We start from the raw sequence: 19,405 nt of genomic DNA on the forward strand, positions 1-19,405 counted from the left end.
GGATCATGTGGCTAAACATGATCTTTCAAACAGTTACGAACATGAGTCTTTGGGCTCGCATAATATCGACTTTCTTAGTTTAGTTTGCAGTGGCACAAACAGGGGACTCGGGGACAAGCGCCTAATGCATTCAACACCAGTTCTATAATTAAGTATCGACTATTGACAAGGATATATGTAACTAGATAACGTAGTTGACAGCCCTCATTTAGGGTGCATTTCTCTAATTTCTTCCTCACCTGGTGCACCACGGGTTTTCTTTGAGAGGCTTTTGCTGTATGGGGCCGACTATGTAAAGGATTTATTAACCATTTATTCAGTCTATACCCTCAAGCGTCAATAATATGGCGCCCATCGATATCTCGAAGGGAGAAGGCGCTTTTGGCGGAGAACTGCAAGGTACGGCCTTCTATCAATTGGGTTTTGGGCGTCGTAAAACTCCACCCCAAAGTTCAAACCCCGATCCCGGTAGAAAGAGGGTCTCGGGAACCACTCAGCACTTTCTGACGCCTACCAATTATGCCCTAGCTTTATAGGCCTACAGGACGGAAAGCTTAGCGTGTCTTGGAACAGCTTCTTTTGCCAGACTTAATTTGACAAGCCCACTTCCTTGGGACCCATATATGTACAGACACTGTGCCACATCCCAATGAGGTAGCTCACACGCGAATCGCGTTTTGACAGATTGTCGGGGCCAAGGTGTCCTAATTTCCACCCCTGCAACATTATTCCGTCTTGGTCCGAAATCACATCTCGGGCTCGGAAACACTACTGACTGTGCTGCAGATTGCCCGCGCCAGTTTGGTCAACTCCTCTCCCCGGCTGGGCACACCGTGTCCCGCGCAGTGTGCTACGTCGATCCGGTTGGCGGGATCACACATTTGCATCAGCAGGCGGCTGTGTCGGGCATAGTCCACATCGTTTGGACTCCAGGCATGCACGGTGGGAATTCGAATGACGTTACCGGGGTCCCTAGGGTGGAGAAACTGTTTCCATCCCCTCAGGAGCCCACTCAGGTTATACGGCAAGACCCCACACAGAAGGATGGCGCATTTGAATGGTGAACTGACCGGAACTTGGCCTCCTGCGGCCTGGAGCTGATCAAAGTGCAGCAAAAGCATGACTGCCAGAGCTGCTCCGAGAGAAAACCCCATCACTGCGTCAAACGGACCGTTCTCGTTTGTATAAACGTAGAGGTCTCGGACAGCTTTCATAGCACTACCTGCCGAGCCATCAAAGTAGGAGTAATAAGGCTGATTATTGCCAAAGATCTCGCTGATGCCACGGGCTGCTGGGCAGTGATACTCGCCGTCGACAAAGTCGTACTCGAAATCTTGCCCAAGATGGTATCTTAGAGCGGCTACAGGAGCTTCGCCATCAGAATTAAGAAGCGTAACATAGCCATACAGCCGTGGTTCCACTATGTAGGAAGGGGCTATGTTGGAGGGTGGACTAACCCGTTTGTGCCTCAAAAACCTTTAAAAGTGTCAATTCGGATCCAATGCTGTCGACCTGCTGGAGGGAACTAGGAATGCATTGTCACATTACCTCACTGTTAGTCCCCATTCCATGAAGGCATAAAACCTTGAGCTTCCGAGCCTTCAATGGCTTGTCAGGGTCAGGTTGCATTTCGCTCAGATGTGCCTACCAATTGGATGACAGCGATATGTGAGGGAAGGAGTAAACGACGAAAACGACTAAAGGCTACTTTAGCACGATGATCTGGGAATAGCTCAGTTTATGGGTATCTGCCTGTATATTAGTTCAACGACTCTACCAGACTTGGGCGTGAGACGCGGGAGAGGGGGGTAAAATTAGGCAGGAGTCGTATTCGGTGCATGCAGATATACCAGGTTTGGAACATGCTCCACCAGACTCCCCATGTTTGTGACCACCTCGACATGCGTACTAGGAAATGCAAGGTGAGAAATGAAAAGAAAAAACAAAAAAAAAGACAAAAGAAAAGGCGAAAAGGAGAAAAAGCCAGACCCATGATGAGAGAAAAAGAGTATGTCCGGCCCGGTTTAGAATAGTTAACTTGGAACCCGGCAACGCGGCAAGTTTGTATATTGATGCTAGCATCAAATAAAAAGAACGATCACTTAGTGACCACAGAGTAAAGTGTTTACTGGGGTGTACCTCGAAAAATACGTCTCCTGGCAAACTACCGCATACATACCGGCACAACTGACTAGATCGATATGCAGTCCCGACCACAGGAAAATCGAGGGAACTGCGCTCCTTCAGAGCCGCTGGCGATCGTGGGCTTTGCGTTCAAATTCCCAGACGGTGTTGATTCAGACGATACATTCTGGGACATGATCTGGAAAGGTAGATCAGCAACCATGAACTTTCCCGGGGATCGGCTGAACATAGATGGGTTCTACCATCCTGACAAGTCAAGACAAAGTAATGTAGGATTGCTCCATACTCGTGACTCTGAGCTTATAGATACTGAAGCTCACCAGCAAGATAGGTGTATGTGAAGGGGGGAAACTTCATTCAAGACGATCTGGGCGCATTTGATGCGCCGTTCTTTTCTATATCACCTTCAGAGGCAGCGTGCATGGATCCACAGCATCGACTTTTGCTTGAGACCGCGTATCACGCATTGGAAGATGGTGAGTTGCTCAGATAGACTAGCCTCTAGGAATGACTAACGATGACTGTCCAGCTGGGATACCCATGGAGAAATGCGCTGGTTCCAATGCCTCCGTGTATACGGGAAGCTTCACAAATGATTATCTCAGTATACTACAACAGGACTATGATGCAGAACAGCGCCACGCTGCTATGGGAATTGCAACCTGCATGCTGGCAAATCGCATAAGCTGGTTTTTCAATCTGAAGGGGACGTCTATGAATATTGACACTGCTTGTTCGAGTAGCTTGATCGCGCTTCATCTTGCATGTCAAGACCTCCGGGCGGGCACCGCATCGATGGTGAGTCCAATCTAGTCTGAGCACCTTGTCTGGATCACTATGCCCCTACAGTGCTGACAAGGCTCTTCATGATTAGGCGCTGGTGGGTGGTGCAAACTTAGTGTTCCACCCGCAGTTCATGAAGATGATGGCGAACGCTAATTTTCTAGCACCAGATAGTCAGTGTTGGAGTTTCGATGAACGAGCAAACGGCTATGCACGGGGCGAAGGCATAGCTGTGCTTGTAGTGAAACGTCTTGAAGATGCCTTGCGAAATGGAGATACCATCAGAGCTGTTATTCGTAATACTGGCTCGAACCAGGACGGTAGAACTCCCGGGATCACACAACCATGCCTTGAGTCGCAAATAAACCTGATCAAGGAAACCTACAGGCGGGCCGATATTGACATGCAGCCTACCCGATTTTTTGAAGCACATGGAACTGGTACTCCAGTAGGTGACCCGATAGAAGCAACTGCTATTGGTCGAGCATTCAGTTATTACCGAACCATGGATGATCCTTTGTACCTCGGTGCTGTGAAGGCAAACATCGGACATCTGGAAGGTTGTAGCGGCCTTGCTGGCGTGATTAAATCACTACTAGTTTTGGAAAACGGAGTGATCCCACCAATCGCCAAGTTCAAATCAGCTAGCAATCAGATTGATACGGAATCTCTGCCCATATGTGTATGTTACCGCAGTTGGAGCTACCTCGGGCCACATTAATTGTCTAACCTTGGTAGTTTCCCACGAGCCCTCTTCCCTGGCCAACACCTGGTCTTCGTCGCGCTTGCGTATGTTATCGAATCGCATTTTATATTTATGCCTTGCAACAGGTACTTACTTAGACAGGTAAATTCCTTTGGCTTTGGGGGCACAAATACGATTATTATTCTCGACGATGCACATAACTACTTGCAGCTTAATGGTCTTCGTGGTCACCACCGTACCTGGGAAGGAAGATGCGATAGCCAGGCTGTCGAACATAACTCCGTTGATCGGACTATGGCAACTATATCATATGGCGATGAAGCAAGCGAACTTTTAGATCTTCATGAAATGCCAAAACTCCTTGTTTGGTCTGCAAGCAGGAGGGAAGGGGCTGAGAAACTATCTGAGTCGTACAGTGAACTTATTCGGGACACTCAATGTGACCTACGAGACCTCTCATACACTCTGGCGGAGAAACGAAGTCACCTATCTTGGCGCAGCTTCGCAATATCAAGTGAACGCGACAACAGGCTTTCTACCTCCAAGGCAAAGGTCGAGAGGCCGATCAGAGCCCATGAGAACCCTGGCGTTGCATTCATATTTAGCGGCCAGGGAGGTCAGTATCATGGTATGGGTCGTGAACTCTACCACTATCCAGAGTTTAAGAGGAGTCTTGATTCATCGGATGAATGTTTGAAGAGGCTCAATTGCCCATGGTCACTCTACCGACTCCTCAGTGTCGGTCACTGCGACTTTCAAATTGACAGTCCTGAGTACAGTCAGCCATTGTGCACATGTATTCAGATTGCTTTGATTGACTACTTCACCAGCATGGGCATCACGCCAACAGTTGTTTTAGGTCATTCTTCCGGCGAGATAGCTGCAGCGTACGCTGCCGGGGCCCTCTCCCGATTTGCTGCCATTAAGGTTGCTTATTATAGAGGCGTTCTATCGTCTAGGCTTGCAGATAGTGGGCCAAATCGGAGTATGATGGCGGTAGGTCTGTCGAAAAACGATATTGCTCCATATATTCAGAGGCTCCAAGAGAAGGTCAACGCAGTCGACATTGTGATTGGATGTGTGAACAGTCCAAAAAGTATCACATTGAGTGGAAGCGCCGAGCAGCTGGACATTGTGAGGTGTTGGCTTGAAAATGATAATATATTTACACGGAAACTCCGGGTCAATGTTGCATATCACTCGAGGTCAATGACTCACATCGTCGATGAGTACCTCCTGGCAATGGGAAGCCTTGAAAAAGGCCGAGAGTCTGGATACATACCGATGCTCTCATCTGTAACAGCAGATGTTGCTGCAGTGGATGCTCTCGGGAGTGCAGAGTACTGGATTCGAAACATGTATTCCAGGGTAGAGTTCGATCGAGCTATGTCCAACCTCTTGATACAACATTCAAAGGGGCCCCGCAAACAACTCGGCCGCTCCAACAGCACTTGGACGTCTCGAGTTACCCATCTCCTGGAGATCGGACCTCATAGCGTACTCCAGGGACCAATATCTGATTGCTTGCAAGCGGCCCACGCTGCAGAGAAGCCCGCCTATATTTCATCGCTCCTCCGGGGTGAGAATGCTCATCAGGCGGTTCTGAGAACAGTAGGAAAGCTGTACTGCGCCGGATTCCAGGTAAACTTGCTAAAAGCAAACTTACAGAACGACATGCCAAGACCAACGCCGAAGGGAATGCCAAGGTATCCTTTCGATCATAATACATCGTATTGGAAAGAAAGTCGAATAAGCAGGAACTTCCGTTTCCGCTCAGAACTGCGACATGACCTCCTGGGGACCCGTACCCTTGATTGGAATCCAAGCGAGGCGCGATGGCGAAATACTCTACGAGTTGGTGAGCTGCCATGGCTGCGAGACCATAGAGTGGAAGGGCAGATCACGCTACCCGCCGCCGCCATGGTGGTGATGGCAGTTGAGGCAGTGAGACAGCTAATTGAAGACCCAGACAGCCTTGATACGATCAAGTTTGAAAACGTCAGCTTCTTGCACCCAATCCGTTTCTTCGATGGCACAGACCAGATTGAGACGCAGTTCACTTTATCTTCCGAGACTTCAACTTTGGGTAACACCTTCTGGTCAAGGTTTAGGCTTTTTGCTATTGAGAATGACTCATATGTGGAGTGCTGTAAAGGACTTGTTCGTGTTACTGTTACTTGTGACCAACCAGCCACGGGCAGGTCCCCTATGAGAATCCCGTTTGCAACCCTAGGAATTGCTTCCTGGATCAAAGACATTCGCGATGCTTGCAGAGGACCAGAGGTAGATGCCTATTCGGTGTTGAAGGCTACTACAGTAGACTACGGTCCCTGCTTTCAGAATGTCCAGGGGTTACGCTTAGGAGACAGTGGTGAGGCGATAGCAGAGGTACAAATTGGCACCTGGAAGTCGAGGACAGACACCAATATACGGGCTCAGAGGTACGCAGTGCACCCCTGCACACTTGATGGCTTGGCTCAAGTACTGTTTCCGGCCGTCATGAAGGGGGGAAGGGTCCTTCCTACAATGGTCCCAACGCACGCCGCTAGCATCTGGATCAACTGCAGAAGGTTCCAACTCCTTCACAAGGGCAGTCTTGGGGTTTCTGCTAGGTGTAACATACGTGGAACCCGAGGGTCGTCGGGCAACATTGTAGCAACCTCTCCCGGGTCCGATGATATACCATTGGTATATATCGAGGGACTGGAAACTACGTTCCTTGGTACCCATGAGACTTCCAGGACTGAGAACGAGGCGCTCCGTAATCTGTGTACTCGCATCCTTTGGCGGCCTGATATTGATCTCATGAGCGTTGAAGAGTTAATGACAGAATGCTCGCGTGAACGACCAGAAGAGCCCAGAGATTCTGTCCAACAATATAAGACTCTAAAGCTTGCCATCTTGACATTCATCGATAGTGCCATGAGCATCATTGACCAGGCTGGCAGTTTGTCCATACCAGAGGAATTCAAACCATACGTGGCTTGGATGGAATACCAGCAGCGTCGACCGGAGAATTCTGAACTTCGCACAATAGCTCAGAGGCTAATAGCTAACAGCGGTGAGCACGACAGGCTTGTTACTCTGGTTGAAGAAACCGGCGTGGAGGGTGAATTCTTTATGAATGTTGGCAGCCACTTAACAGCTGTACTTTCTGGCAGCGTGGATCCCCTAGAGTTAATGTTTAAAAACAATCTTGCCGACCGTTTTTATCAGCAGATGTTAGGAAACCCCTACCATACTCATCCTGTGAAAGTATATCTTGATTATCTCTGTTTCAAAAACCCATCTATGAACTTCCTTGAGGTTGGTGCCGGTACCGGAGGTCAAACATCATGTGTATTGAAATCTATCGTGTCGGATGGTTTGCAAAGGTGTGCTCGGTATGATTATACCGATGTATCACCAGCCTTTCTTTCGAATGCCCGCGAAAGGTTTCAGGAATATGCCGGTGTCATGCGTTTCCAAGTCTATGATCTCTCCATCGACCCAATCTCACAGTCCTTTCAACCAAACAATTACGATGTGATTATAGCATCGCATGTCCTCCATGCTGTCGATAATCTAGAGCAAGCTCTACAGAATATTCGAACGCTCCTCAAACATAATGGGAAGCTCTTATTATTCGAAACTACGGATCCCAATTCCTTGCCCATTGGGTTCGCCTTTGGGCTACTCAGGGGATGGTGGAGTCCCCTTGCGCTTGATTCAAGGTCCCAGCACAGCCCCTGCCTGACGACTGCTCAATGGGACAAGAAACTCAAGAATACAGGTTTCTCTGGAGTGAATCTGGAATTCGAAGGTCAACAGTATCCTGAGTGTCAATATAGCAGTATCATTATCTCCAGCGCAACCGCCCACGCCAATGGAGTACCCCCGGTGAACAGCGTGTCTGGTATCGGCAGCGACATAGTCGTGATGATAGACCCGCAAGTTGGGGATCAGTGTCGAGTTGCCTCTTCCCTCGAGGAGCATTTTAGTAATATTTACACATACAGCCTTCAGGAACTCACGATGATGGATCTTTCACCCTCAACGTTAGTGGTGTCTCTTGTGGAGCTGAACAAACCATTCCTTAATGCCATGTCTGTGCATGATTTTGGCAATCTCCAATCGATGCTCCTTAAATTGAAGAATATTCTCTGGGTCACACAAGCACAAGGCAGGTGTACTCCGCATCAATATCTAGCGGAGGGATTCGGTCGCTCGCTAGCATCCGAAGACTCAACAAGAGTGTTTGTCACACTTGCTCTAGATGGTTCTGATATGAGAGTCAAAGAACGCCGTGACCTGATTTCACGTGTTGTGAAACGGATACAAGAGGGGCCCAGGAGTGATCTAGAGACGAACTTCATCGTCAAAGGTGGTCTGCTGCAGATACCCCGGGTCTCGGCAGACTTTACCATGAATGACAGGGTTAATGAGGCGAAACAACAATACCAACAGGAACAATGGCAGTTGCCCAGTCCGGCCCAGGCATTCATCAAACTGCGGTCACCTGGCCCACACCATAGCTTGGAATTCTGCGAGAAGCCAATGGAGACACAACCGCTTAACGACGTCGAACTAATTGTCGAAGTCAAATGTGTGGGATTGTCCTTCCGGGACTACCTTGCTGCTATAGGGCAACTTGATCATTCTGAACTGGGTATGGAGTGTGCTGGAATTGTCAAGGTAGCTGGGTGCAAGTCTGGCTTTAACTCGGGTGATCGTGTCTGCCTTATTGGGACATCCATGGCTTGCACGTCAGTCCGGATTAGGTCAGACGGTGCTAGAGCCTTACCCCCAGATGTCACTTTTGCAGAAGGAGCTTCACTACCCTGTGCTGTCTGGCTAGCCTATCACTCCTTAGTTCGTGTTGCTAGGATTCAAAGGGGAGAGTCCCTCTTGATTTGCCAAGGGTCCAGTACCGTTGCTCAGATCGCCATACAAATAGCACTCACCCGAGGGGCTCGCATCCTTGCGCTCGTTAGTTCCGAGTCCAAGAGAAACTTTCTATCCCAGACGTTTGGAATTGAGCGACGAGAGACTTTCTTGAGCGACGATCCTTCTACGAGTAGCAGACTGCAAGAAACTACGGATGGAAAAGGCGTTGATATCATCTTCGGTTCCTTGGCCGATTATAATATGATTGATTTTTATGAGTATCTTGCCCCCCATGGACGTCTCCTCGATATCAGCTTAAAGCCCTCATCAAGTATTAGAAGCCCTATGCCAGGTATGGGACCTGCGAATGTAACACAAGCATCAATAAATCTTGCAGAGCTTCTTCGAACAAAGGCGTCCACCGCTCATCAGATCTTCCAGGAAGCCATGGAGTTGTACTTCTGTCAACAGCTCAAGCCTCCACAGCCCATCAACATTATCCCTGCCATGGATATTGAAACAGCGTGCTATAAGCTAAATATCTCAGATTCAATTGGAAAACATATTGTGGAGTTGAGTGAGGGGGTTACAATCGATGTATGTTACACACACGAAGCTCCAGTCGATAGACATAACAGCTCACCAATGTCCTAGGTAAATGCCGTCAAAAGACCTGGATATTACTTCTCTAATGCTGCTACCTATGTTATTGCTGGTGGGCTTGGTGGGTTGGGGCGAAGCTTTGCGCGATGGATGGCTAGCAGAGGTGCTCGCCACCTGGTTCTTCTCTCTCGCTCTGGTCCCCAAACTCAAGCAGCAAAGTCTCTGCTACATGAATTAAGAGCCCAAGGAGTTCAGGTTGTTGCACCGCGCGTCGATATTGGAGATTTCCATGAGCTCAACGAAGTGATAAGTTGTTTATCCGTGTACATGCCTCCGATTCGTGGTTGCATACAGGCGACGATGGTTCTGAAGGTGGGATTTACCACAAGCACTCCTCCTTACATCAACATGACCTGAACTATATTGACTAATACGTTTCAAAGGATAATCTCTTCGGAAACATGAGCCATGATGACTGGACTCAGAGCACACAGTCCAAGGTTGCTGGCTCCTGGAACTTGCACCAGCTATTGCCAGAGGGTATGGACTTCTTCATCCTCATTTCATCCATAAATGGGATTCTGGGCGGTATGGCCCAGGCAAATTATGCTGCCGGCAATACCTTCGAGGATGCACTCGCACGGTACAGAATTGGTATTGGAGAAAAGGCCATCGCGATTGATCTAGGGCTCATGGTTTCAGAAGGCCTTGTAGCCGAGAACAAGTCCTTGCTGGCATCTCTCCGATCGATGGGCCACTTAATGGATATATCGCAAGACGACCTAATGTCCCTCCTAGACTATTACTGTAACCCGAACCTCCCGTTACTTTCCCAAGACGAGGCTCAGGTACTTGTTGGCATCGAGCTGCCATCCAACGTACGCGCCAAAGGGAAAGACCTCCACCACTTTACGCGTCGCCCCATATTCCGCCATTTGTTCGTCATTGATAGACAGCTAAAAGTGAGTAGTGCAGAGATTGAAGGTCCTAGCATACCCACTGCTATAGATCGACAATCTGAACTCAGGGCGGTACCATCGCAGGATGAGGCTGTTTCCCTTGTCACCGGTTGGATCCGCGTTAAGTTGGCACACATCATGGGTATTCCTAGAGCGGAGATCAGTCCTGAGAAGCCGGTGAGTGCTTACGGGATAGACTCACTGATGGCCTTGGATCTGAAGAACTGGTTCCATAATGAGATCGGTGCGGAACTCGTCATCTTTGATATCATGAGTAGCATGGACCTGAGACAGCTGGCCGGAGTGGCTGTTAGGAAGAGTCGCTACCGGAAATAAAGGATAGGCAACCTATTCTATCTGTACAACAGTTTACTCGAGCAGAGACTGGGCTAGGAGGCAGGTAGCGTGCCGTGCGCGGTTGCACGATACCGTAGTGAACTTCCAACAGCATACAATTACTATGGCTTTACTTGAATGTAGTGATCCCTGTAGTACAATACATTTCCTACAATCAGTGGTAGCTTCTTACTATGCCTGAAGAAATTCTTGGCTGCTTTCTAAATACGGCTTGAAATCATGAGTCCCTGGTCAAAACAGGCTTTTGTTCTACTTACAAGCGTTCCGAGTCGTCTCAGTCGCTCGGAGACAAAATACTTTATGCGATGAAATTTGTTCATGGATTCTGTGGCGAGCCTGGATAAGTTCAAACTTCCAGCTAAACAGGATCATGCCTACCAAACATGAACAGCCACTGTAGTCTCTCAATGCTCATATTATGGTAGAGTCCAATTTTTCGAAGCTAACTTCAGGGCCATGCTAACTATATAGCCGTTCCTCATAAGATCCCAACAACTATACTTGCATCGATTTCCTGTATACCACCTGCTAGCGTTGGCTTCGGCATTGTCTGCACGCAGGTCTCACTATACTTATTACACAAAGACTACGACTTCTGGCCAAACCCTTCGCATCAATGGCTCGTCTACGAGACAACTCATAGGGACACTACTACCATTGAGCTGCAAAGGACCGACCAGACTGTTTCAAAGTAACGAAGCCGAGCTCGCCAGCCCGTCTCCGTACATCCAAGGTAATCACGATATATAAGCCCCATGTGCGAACTGCTCCGAAAAGATCCGAAGTGACTCGCGCGTGGTACTTTTGGCGCCTCATACCACCTTTTCTGCGACTGGGCCGTCCACTTATTGCTGCCTAGATTGTCCATTACATAGCCAAGGTACTCCCGGAGAGGGTATAAAAGTGGTATAAAGGCAGAAGCCCACCTCATCGCCAGTACGTCGCTTGTAGACTATTCTTTCCTCTTCCTTACTATTACACCTTAGACTCGACCATAATTCCAGTTTCTGGAGTCTCTCGCGACATTGGGACAAGCAGCAGCCAGTCATCATGCTTTCAGAGTTTTGGTGAGTGTTTGCCAATATCCATAGCTATAATATAACCTTTTATAATATGCTAACATAAGCACGAGCAGCCCTGTCTACGCAGTACGTGCAACACCACCATACCTAGAGATGAAGATGTATGATGTCAAGCCGGTAACTAATCTGAATCCCAGCCTTTCTTTGCTGCCGTAGGGTGCACCTGCGCTATTGTCTTGACTTCTTTCGGTGCCGCGTATGGCACTGCAAAGGCTGGGGTTGGGATCTCCTCAATGGGTGTCCTGAGACCCGATCTAATCGTCAAGAGTATGTGATTATCGATCCACTATCACGACGCATTAACAGAAGATTTCAGATATCGTCCCCGTTGTCATGGCCGGAATCCTTGGTATTTACGGACTAGTTGTGTCCGTATTAATCGCAAACAATCTCGCTCAGAAGATAACCCTTTACACCAGTATTGTGCAAATGGGTGCAGGGCTCGCAGTTGGGCTCGCAGGGCTAGCCGCTGGGTAAGAAGGGATTGTCAAAGTATCACTTCGGATAATTAGCCTTTAATTGACTTTGATAATAGATTTGCTATCGGGATTGTGGGCGATGCTGGTGTGAGGGGAACGGGGCAGCAGCCTCGACTTTACGTGGGCATGATTCTCATTCTTATTTTTGCTGAAGTCCTAGGTGAGTAAAGTTGCCTATCCTTCATATGGCTTCCTGCACTAATGTTGTCCTCAGGGCTTTATGGGTTGATAGTTGCGCTCTTGATGAACTCTAGGGCTGGAATAGTAAAGCATAGATGTGAGTGATTACTGAGCGCTTGTGGGTAGGTTTGATATAATACATACATGCTCTCGTCTCTCATATTTTCGTGGATACTAGGTTAGCCATTGGATAGATATATCTGCCACCAATATATAAGGACATGGAAAGCTTTCGGGAAAACCTCCGATCTGTTTGCCTAGGTCTTTGCTAGATAAATTATCAAAGCCAAGACTTGGATCTTATACGCATTCCCAGTAATGTTCATGGTTAAAGATATATAAGACCACCTGATCTACTCATTAGTTCAGGGATCTAGTTGAACAACCAATACTATCTGAAAACATCACGACTTGCATCACATCTGCATTCCTGCCTGGTTGCCTCCAAATAACGATCAGACTATCCAGTCAGAGTACGTTGGGTAGCAGTAGATCCCCACTAAAGCGTGTCTACCCCTCATCGACAGACAAGGCTGACCTGCGCAACAGAAGGGCATTTCTTCAGATCTTCCTGAGCTGTACACAGAAGTAGGCACTTAAAACAACAGATGAATAGAGGGAAAGTAAGAAGTCTCCATATAAATCTTCACGACTCCTGTGGTTTGATAATTATACTCAGTAACAGGAGAATAATATCTATCAGATTCCTGTACGGCGCTCTGCTCATCACCAAAGACAATCTAAGTGCAGCCATACCTCACCTCAATAGAACCAGGTAAAACACTCCGGTTACCTACAAGACGGGTACTATGAAGGCACCATTGTCGCATAACGACTACACGGTTGGATGGATCTGTGCGCTTCCATTAGAAATGGCTGCAGCCAAAGCAATGCTGGATGAAGTTCATCCAGACCTGTCGAGCTCGCTAGGTGATCACAACACCTACACACTCGGTACGGTGGGTTCTCACAATATTGTCATCGCCTGTCTACCTTCATGAGTATACGGAACGACATCTGCAGCGATCGTGGCCTCCCAAATGATGCCCAGATTCCCATCGCTCCGTTTCTCATTGATGGTGGGGATTGGCGGAGGAGTACCAAGCAGAGGCGCGGATATTCGACTGGGAGACGTTGTAGTTAGCAACCCGACGAAAGGCTTCCGGGAAGTGGTCCAGTACACTACGGGAAAGTCATCCGAGGGGGGCGATTTGAGCGCACTGGGACGTTGAATAAGCCGTCGCAGCTGCTGTTGACGGCACTGAATAAACACCAGGCGAACAATTTATTGAACGGCTGCGACCTTTCGAAGCACATTTCCCAGTCGGCAATTATGACTTCCAGCCATACTAGTGAATTCACGTATCAAGGTCAAGAGGAAGACAAGCTCTTCCACCCTGAATATGACCACATGGCTCCCCGTCGTAGTTGTGAAAGCTGCGACCACACCCAGCTAGTGAACCGACCTACTCGGTCTTCAACTGAACCGAGAATCCACTACGGTCTGATTGCATCTTGTAACCAAGCAATGAAGGATGCTAAACCTCGAGACCGACTGGCACGCCAGCTGGGAATCATATGTTTAGAGATGGAGGCTGCCGGGTTGGTGGGTCACTTTCCATGTCTCGTCATCCGGGGTATTAGCGACTATGCGGAATTTCACAAGAACGATCAGTGGCACGGCTATGCCATAGCAACGGCAGCAGCATATGCAAAAGAGCTCCTCTCCGTTGTGCTTCCTGTCGAAGTTGTGGGAAAGGATCCTGCCGATGTACGATCGACAGCTGCGAGTGAATCAAGCCTCATGAGTCCTGACAGGTCGGTCTATTCTGGGACATTCTTCTCCGGCGGCGGACCGATATTTTTGAGAAATCAAAATGCCGGGAGGGATAGAAATATCAGGACCGGTTCCCATAGTCGAGACTCTACCTTTTGATGTTATATTTGGTTATAAAACTGCAGCTTCATCCTGACGGGTTTCAGGTAGTAGTCAGGCTCCACGCCTACCAAGCAATTTAAATTGACAGCCAAATGCTCGTGCCCTAATAAACTCACACGTCGTAACCACACAGAAACTGAGATGTGGTTCGCTGAAAGCACTTGTAGCAGCTGTAGTTGGAAGCTAACCTATTAATCGAAAAAATACTAAATATATATATACATATTTTAAACTATTTTGACTATACCTCGTGGCATACTAAATGCCGACACATTCCACAACCGCGCTCAATGACTACTCGGCGTGGTCAGGGAGGCTGAAAGATAGGTTGGAGGTACGAAACAAAAAAAGACTAGGCAGCTATACAGGGTCATCTGAGCTATTACTGAGAGTCAGCACATTAGTAAATACCCCTCCAAGTCCTCCCCACCAATCATTGCCCGGACATGTCGATCGTGCGGTAGATCATCCCCTGGGAGCTGGCGCTGTGTGTGTACAAAGAACCCTGCCCAACCCGGCATATTCGGGTTCTTCTATAAGTTGTATAGTTGACAAATTTCGTATTAGAATAACTGTTCTGTGGTTAGAAATATAAGGCGATATCCCGTACATACCGGAAACAATTTTCCGAGCCTTCTTCCTCACCTTGGGTGGCAGTGGACGGCTGGCTCAGGGCCGATCCGTGCAGCCTTAGCGAGTGATTCCACATTGACACGTTCCCCATTTCGGAGGCTGACGCTCGTCGAACTGTCACAGTTGGCGAGATACACTAGACAGCTTTTCTTTGGAAGATTTGTAGGTGCAGGAAGCCTAAGTCCCCTGTGCCAGCGCCGGGTCCTGAAAGGGAATCCTGTAAGACACAGTTACTGCCACCGGTCAACGCCGAAACTAAACGGAATTGAGCGTATTCTCCAACATTCGTCTATTAAGTAAATCTATGTGTAACAGAGGGGTATGCTAGTGTGTTGGAGGGTAGTTGGTCGGCTTGGCACCTCATCTAGGATACGGTTCGGCTCTATTAATCACCTAGCCGTGAGTAGCTAGGGTCATGAATCGGGTGCCTTTCTTTTTCATGACCAGCTCTTTTTGTCTGAGAGAAGCCAAACGTCACAAGGCACCTGCCCCATATCACACGTCACATAGTGTAAAGCATACTCAGTAAAGCAAACACTCTAGCTTGAGCCGGGTAGCTTGGACCCTCTGCTCTTGATGAGGTTGAAGACTCTCTCTGAGGCGAAGGCCGCAATATCCTTTACAGAATGAGGCTGCACCGAAAGCAAGGGCAACGACAATAGAAAAGAAGGGAAGGCGAAAGAGGAAATAAAACATGCCGGTCGTGCACATGTGTCCAAACCGTTTATAAGTGTCAATTATTCCTTAGACTTTTGCCCTGGAATTTTCTCCAGCGATCAAACTTGGATATATGGTAAATGTGACATTGTATATACCACGATATCTCAGGATTCTGAACCCAAGCCAGATATTATGACGTTACAATACTCCCACCAGCATGGCATCCCTAGACCAGAACCCATGGTTAAGCGCAACAATAGCACGGATGCTTCTCCTGGAGGCAATCACGTATATCTTGGGAGGTATAAAGTAGAGAATGGACATATGATTTCTGGGAATGTGTCCCCACAAGGGGATATATACATTGAGACTCAGAGCAAGCCGCTTAACTATCTAGCGTTTATCTAGTGTTTTTAGGATTTATTATTGCTAACATTAAACATTTCGTGAAAGAAAAAAATTCATACTTGGCTATCCTCACTTAATTTCCTTCAAACTCAGCAGGACCTATTCAGAAAAAGACCACAGTGGACAGGCACAACGCTACTGAGCAGTGAGGCATTCAAGCAATGGGTTTCAAGCTCAAAGGATGGATCAACAGATCGATCATCGTTGATCACCTCCGGAGAGAGTTCAACGCGAATAACAAGGCTGGTGTAGCCTGCGTATATTGCAATTTTAAGGGTCAAGCTCGCCAGACCGTGGACAGTATCCTGGCTAGCCTTTTGCTGCAGCTGGTTGTCGCCCGTGGGGGTCCTGTTGATGATGAGGTGAAATAACTGCGCCAGATTGATGACGAGAAGCATACACTTCCAGATGTTGATGAAGTTCACAAGATACTTCTACCATGGAATCCGCAGATACTCAAAGTCTTCCTCATTGTGGATGCCCTGGATGAATTGGGGAGGAAACTCGTGAAGAGTTTGTGGAAGAACTCAACAAACTTCGCTCGTTAGAGCCAGCAGTGAACCTCCTGGTCACCTCCCGGTCGCAGAGACGCCTTCTGTACTTGTTCCCCATGTAGACAACCGTGGAGATTCATCCCTCTGAAGAAGACTTAAAATCATATGCGGATAGCCGAATCAAGGTTGACATCTCGCGCGACAGTGGAGGGCTATCAGATCAGGAGAAAGTTCACATTGTGAATACTGTGGTAAAGGGGAGTGATGAAATGTCAGTATTACCATATTTATCAGGGTGTGAAGCACTAACCTGGACTTTGTAGATTTCTTCTAGTGAAACTGCATATGGATACGCTACGTCCGACGCGAAGGAAGGACGAATTCGTTACCTGGATGAATGGTCTGCCGGATAACATGGACAAAGCACTTGAGGACACCGTGGAAAGATTAGGAGGAAGCTTAAAAGGCAACTAGAGGTTGCGAGACAAATTCTGTACTGGCTCACTTCGGCGTTCCCGCTATCTGACCGTTAGAGAATTAGACGGGGCTTTGGCTCTGGGTTGTGGAAAAGGAACAGCCTCCAGGATTCCAGATGACCTTTGTGAATGCCTGGTCGATATAAACCAGAGATCATGAACAGTCCGCCTACTCCATTTAACTGCTCAAGTATACCTTGAGAAAAAAAAAAAAAAAAACAAAAGCACTGGCTCAGGGATGCTCCAGGTATTGCAACAACCTGCCTCGAGTCATTTTTAACATTAGGCCACAGCCCCAATAGTGAGGACAGCCTGAGGGAGCAACTAGCAGGTGCTCCTCCCGTTGTCTACGCTGCTGAGCAGTGGGGATCCCATGCACGACAGGAGCTTGACTGGAAAAGTGAGAAAGACGCGAGCCCTATCAAAGCGCAAGCTCAGGAACTCCTCGAGACGAGGGACAAGCTGCAATGTGCAATAAGAGTCATGAGCCTTTCACAATACAGCCTGCAACGGAGGAAGGATGTCACGAAGTTGCACATTCTCGCATACTTCGGAATCGACCAATTGCTGGAACGTTTTCTCCGAGGGAAACTGGACATCAACGCCAAAGACAACCATGGAACGACGGCTCTACACTGGGCGGTACGAAATGGGCACAAAGCTATGGTGAAATTACTGGTCAACAACAAGAACACGAACATCAATGCCAAAGATAGTTATGGAAGAACAGCGCTGCATTGGGCAGGGCGGAGCGCCAATAAGGACATAATGTCGCTACTGTTGTAAAAGAGGGGGAGGCTAAGGAGATGGCTTGGGAGCCGATCGACCAACACAGGATAAGCACGGAGCTACTCCACTGCACTATTCCGCCAGCAATGCTCACGGAACGATTGTGAGAGTGCTCCTGGACAAAGGGGCTAATATTAACAAGGAAGAACGAAGCGGAAGGACCGCATTATCCCGAGCGATTGAGAATGGATCCCAGGAGATTGTCAAAATGCTCCTTGACAAGAAAGCCAACGTTAATCGTGTTTATAGACTTCCTGAATTCGAGGACCTTTGGGTGCGACATGAGACCATCCTTTGGAAGAGGTTCGAGGCATATATTACAGGCGTAGGAAAAGATCGGGCTGGAGTAGACTGGCGCCGTGGTGTCGCCCTTCAAACCATGCAATTAAGCACAAGGATTATGGCTCCTACCATGCAGCGATGGGACCGCCGACATCAACAGCGAGAGGCAGGTGGGGTTGAAGAGGATGAAGAATCTGCTCTTTTCACGAGGTTGTTTTAGGGTTATCAAAAAATGGGAATTCGACTCGGGTATTTCTATGGCGACATATTATTCCCCCTTGAACGTCCATTTCGGAAGCTCTCCAGAGGACTCGAAAAGCTTGAAGGGAGAGCTGAGGTATTTCAGGAAATCCACGGACTCCTACGACTCATTGGAGCGCCTATTGCAGCCTTATTCTACCAATATTATCGAACACCGCTGTCACGGGCTGCAGAGAGAGGAGATCTAGCGCTTGTCACCCAGCTGCTCGATTGGCCTGGCACTCAGCCCAAGCAAAGTACTTTCATTCGGACGCCGCTATCCTTGGCGGCGGAAAACGGGCATGGATCAGTTGTGAAGCTATTAGTCGAGAGAAATGCTGATATTAACTTTAAATTCATTGGTGGTCGGGCCCCTTTGTCATATGCCGCGGAGAATGGCCATAGGGATGTGGTGGAAGTTCTGCTGAGGTCAGATACCTTGGATGTCGACTCCAAAGAGACAGATACACTGCGGATACCACAAGCCACGGATAATGGTGAACCGGATTTAATTGTGACTCTGGCCGAGTCCAAGCTGATGACGGCCGGACCCCCCTGTTCTATGCTGCAGAGAAGGGGTTCAAGGAGGTGGTGGAAATACTACTAAGCTCAAACAAGGTCGATGTCAGCTCAAAGGACGGACAAGGGTTGACACCACTAATGTATGCTGAAAGGAATGGCCATGAGGAAGTAGTTGCAGTCTTGCGGGCTGGAGCGAACTGCAACCCAAGTGATCAAAGACTATATAAGCAGCACTAGATGACGATTTGCGGATACCTTACAGAAGGCCTGTCCATTTATATTGAACACACAGTTCGAATAAACCAAGCAAGCCCTTAGAGCGGTATAGCTGGGCTCCCAGGGCATCGATCGCAGACTCCAGCCGTGGTATTGTTGCTTTAGACTAGTTCAGCGCTTATTCTTAGTGGGAGCTTTCCTGCTGATTTAATTATTATGATAGATATTTGAAGCGTGCTTTCTAAGTATCCTATTCCAATCAATAAGGATGTAACTGTCCTTTTAACACGACCCAATAAATAATGCTACAGGCTACTGACGGAGTACCACTGCATCTTGAATCATTCCATAGTCGCAATCAGGTGGAAATGGTTAACGTATTGCTTTCAGCCATTAATTATGAGTCTTGTCGTTAACGTCAACACACAAACCCTCCATCGAACCGAATGTGGGTAGCTCGGATATCGGTACAGCTTAGATATAAACATACATTCGCTATCACAGTCAAAGTACATAGGGCAAACTGGTTCGTCTCTCAGCTACTGAAGCTAAGACCGTATAATAATATATCAGATAGTGTGACCGA

General features: G+C 48.0%; 4 protein-coding genes across 4 annotated transcripts; 3 read left to right on the forward strand and 1 right to left on the reverse strand.

The window, feature by feature from the left end:
• Positions 1-154: 154 nt before the first annotated feature.
• F9C07_2283804 (lovastatin nonaketide synthase) lies at positions 155-10,629 on the forward strand. The gene is made up of 9 exons (XM_071510652.1): positions 155-399; positions 537-2,414; positions 2,477-2,621; positions 2,675-2,943; positions 3,020-3,610; positions 3,667-3,717; positions 3,776-9,121; positions 9,155-9,475; positions 9,547-10,629. Exons 2-9 carry the CDS (start codon positions 2,202-2,204, stop codon positions 10,396-10,398), a joined length of 7,788 nt encoding a protein of 2,595 aa, XP_071366585.1. The 5' UTR covers positions 155-399; positions 537-2,201; the 3' UTR covers positions 10,399-10,629.
• F9C07_1581024 (serine hydrolase FSH) lies at positions 642-1,733 on the reverse strand. Its single transcript, XM_071508221.1, has 3 exons — positions 1,549-1,733; positions 1,458-1,476; positions 642-1,360 (listed from the first exon to the last, which is right to left on the reverse strand). The coding sequence occupies exons 1-3, from the start codon at positions 1,627-1,629 to the stop codon at positions 747-749; spliced, it is 714 nt and encodes a 237-aa protein (XP_071366584.1). The 5' UTR covers positions 1,630-1,733; the 3' UTR covers positions 642-746.
• Positions 10,630-11,286: 657 nt separating the features above from the next.
• F9C07_2158957 (V-type proton ATPase proteolipid subunit) lies at positions 11,287-12,504 on the forward strand. Its single transcript, XM_041292233.2, has 6 exons — positions 11,287-11,486; positions 11,555-11,567; positions 11,639-11,768; positions 11,818-11,974; positions 12,037-12,140; positions 12,195-12,504. Exons 1-6 carry the CDS (start codon positions 11,470-11,472, stop codon positions 12,263-12,265), a joined length of 492 nt encoding a protein of 163 aa, XP_041146570.2. The 5' UTR covers positions 11,287-11,469; the 3' UTR covers positions 12,266-12,504.
• A 465-nt stretch (positions 12,505-12,969) lies between these two features.
• On the forward strand, positions 12,970-18,840 carry F9C07_2203102 (nucleoside phosphorylase; the record flags this gene model as incomplete). The annotated part of the gene is made up of 14 exons (XM_071509551.1): positions 12,970-13,147; positions 13,184-13,332; positions 13,377-13,982; positions 15,846-15,950; positions 15,974-16,162; positions 16,196-16,219; positions 16,429-16,565; positions 16,618-16,732; positions 16,769-16,853; positions 16,887-16,906; positions 16,996-17,071; positions 17,204-17,552; positions 18,148-18,578; positions 18,617-18,840. The coding sequence occupies 14 exons, from the start codon at positions 12,970-12,972 to the stop codon at positions 18,838-18,840; spliced, it is 2,688 nt and encodes an 895-aa protein (XP_071366586.1).
• Between the last annotated feature and the right edge of the window lie 565 nt (positions 18,841-19,405).

The sequence above is a fragment of the Aspergillus flavus genome, chromosome 4 (genome assembly GCF_009017415.1).
Source record: "Aspergillus flavus chromosome 4, complete sequence".
In the NCBI taxonomy this organism is placed as follows: Eukaryota; Fungi; Ascomycota; class Eurotiomycetes; order Eurotiales; family Aspergillaceae; genus Aspergillus; species Aspergillus flavus.

Excerpts from the sequence above, each read along its gene's own strand:
- F9C07_1581024 (XM_071508221.1), bottom strand. The coding sequence starts at position 1,629 with ATGCAACCTGACCCTGACAAGCCATTGAAGGCTCGGAAGCTCAAGGTT.
- F9C07_2283804 (XM_071510652.1), top strand. The coding sequence starts at position 2,202 with ATGCAGTCCCGACCACAGGAAAATCGAGGGAACTGCGCTCCTTCAGAG. Across the intron at positions 9,122-9,154 it reads GTTACACACACGAAGCTCCA|GTAAATGCCGTCAAAAGACC; the intron begins GTCGATAGACAT and ends CCAATGTCCTAG. Across the intron at positions 9,476-9,546 it reads AGGCGACGATGGTTCTGAAG|GATAATCTCTTCGGAAACAT; the intron begins GTGGGATTTACC and ends TACGTTTCAAAG.
- F9C07_2158957 (XM_041292233.2), top strand. Across the intron at positions 11,769-11,817 it reads ACCCGATCTAATCGTCAAGA|ATATCGTCCCCGTTGTCATG; the intron begins GTATGTGATTAT and ends AGAAGATTTCAG. Across the intron at positions 12,141-12,194 it reads TATTTTTGCTGAAGTCCTAG|GGCTTTATGGGTTGATAGTT; the intron begins GTGAGTAAAGTT and ends TGTTGTCCTCAG.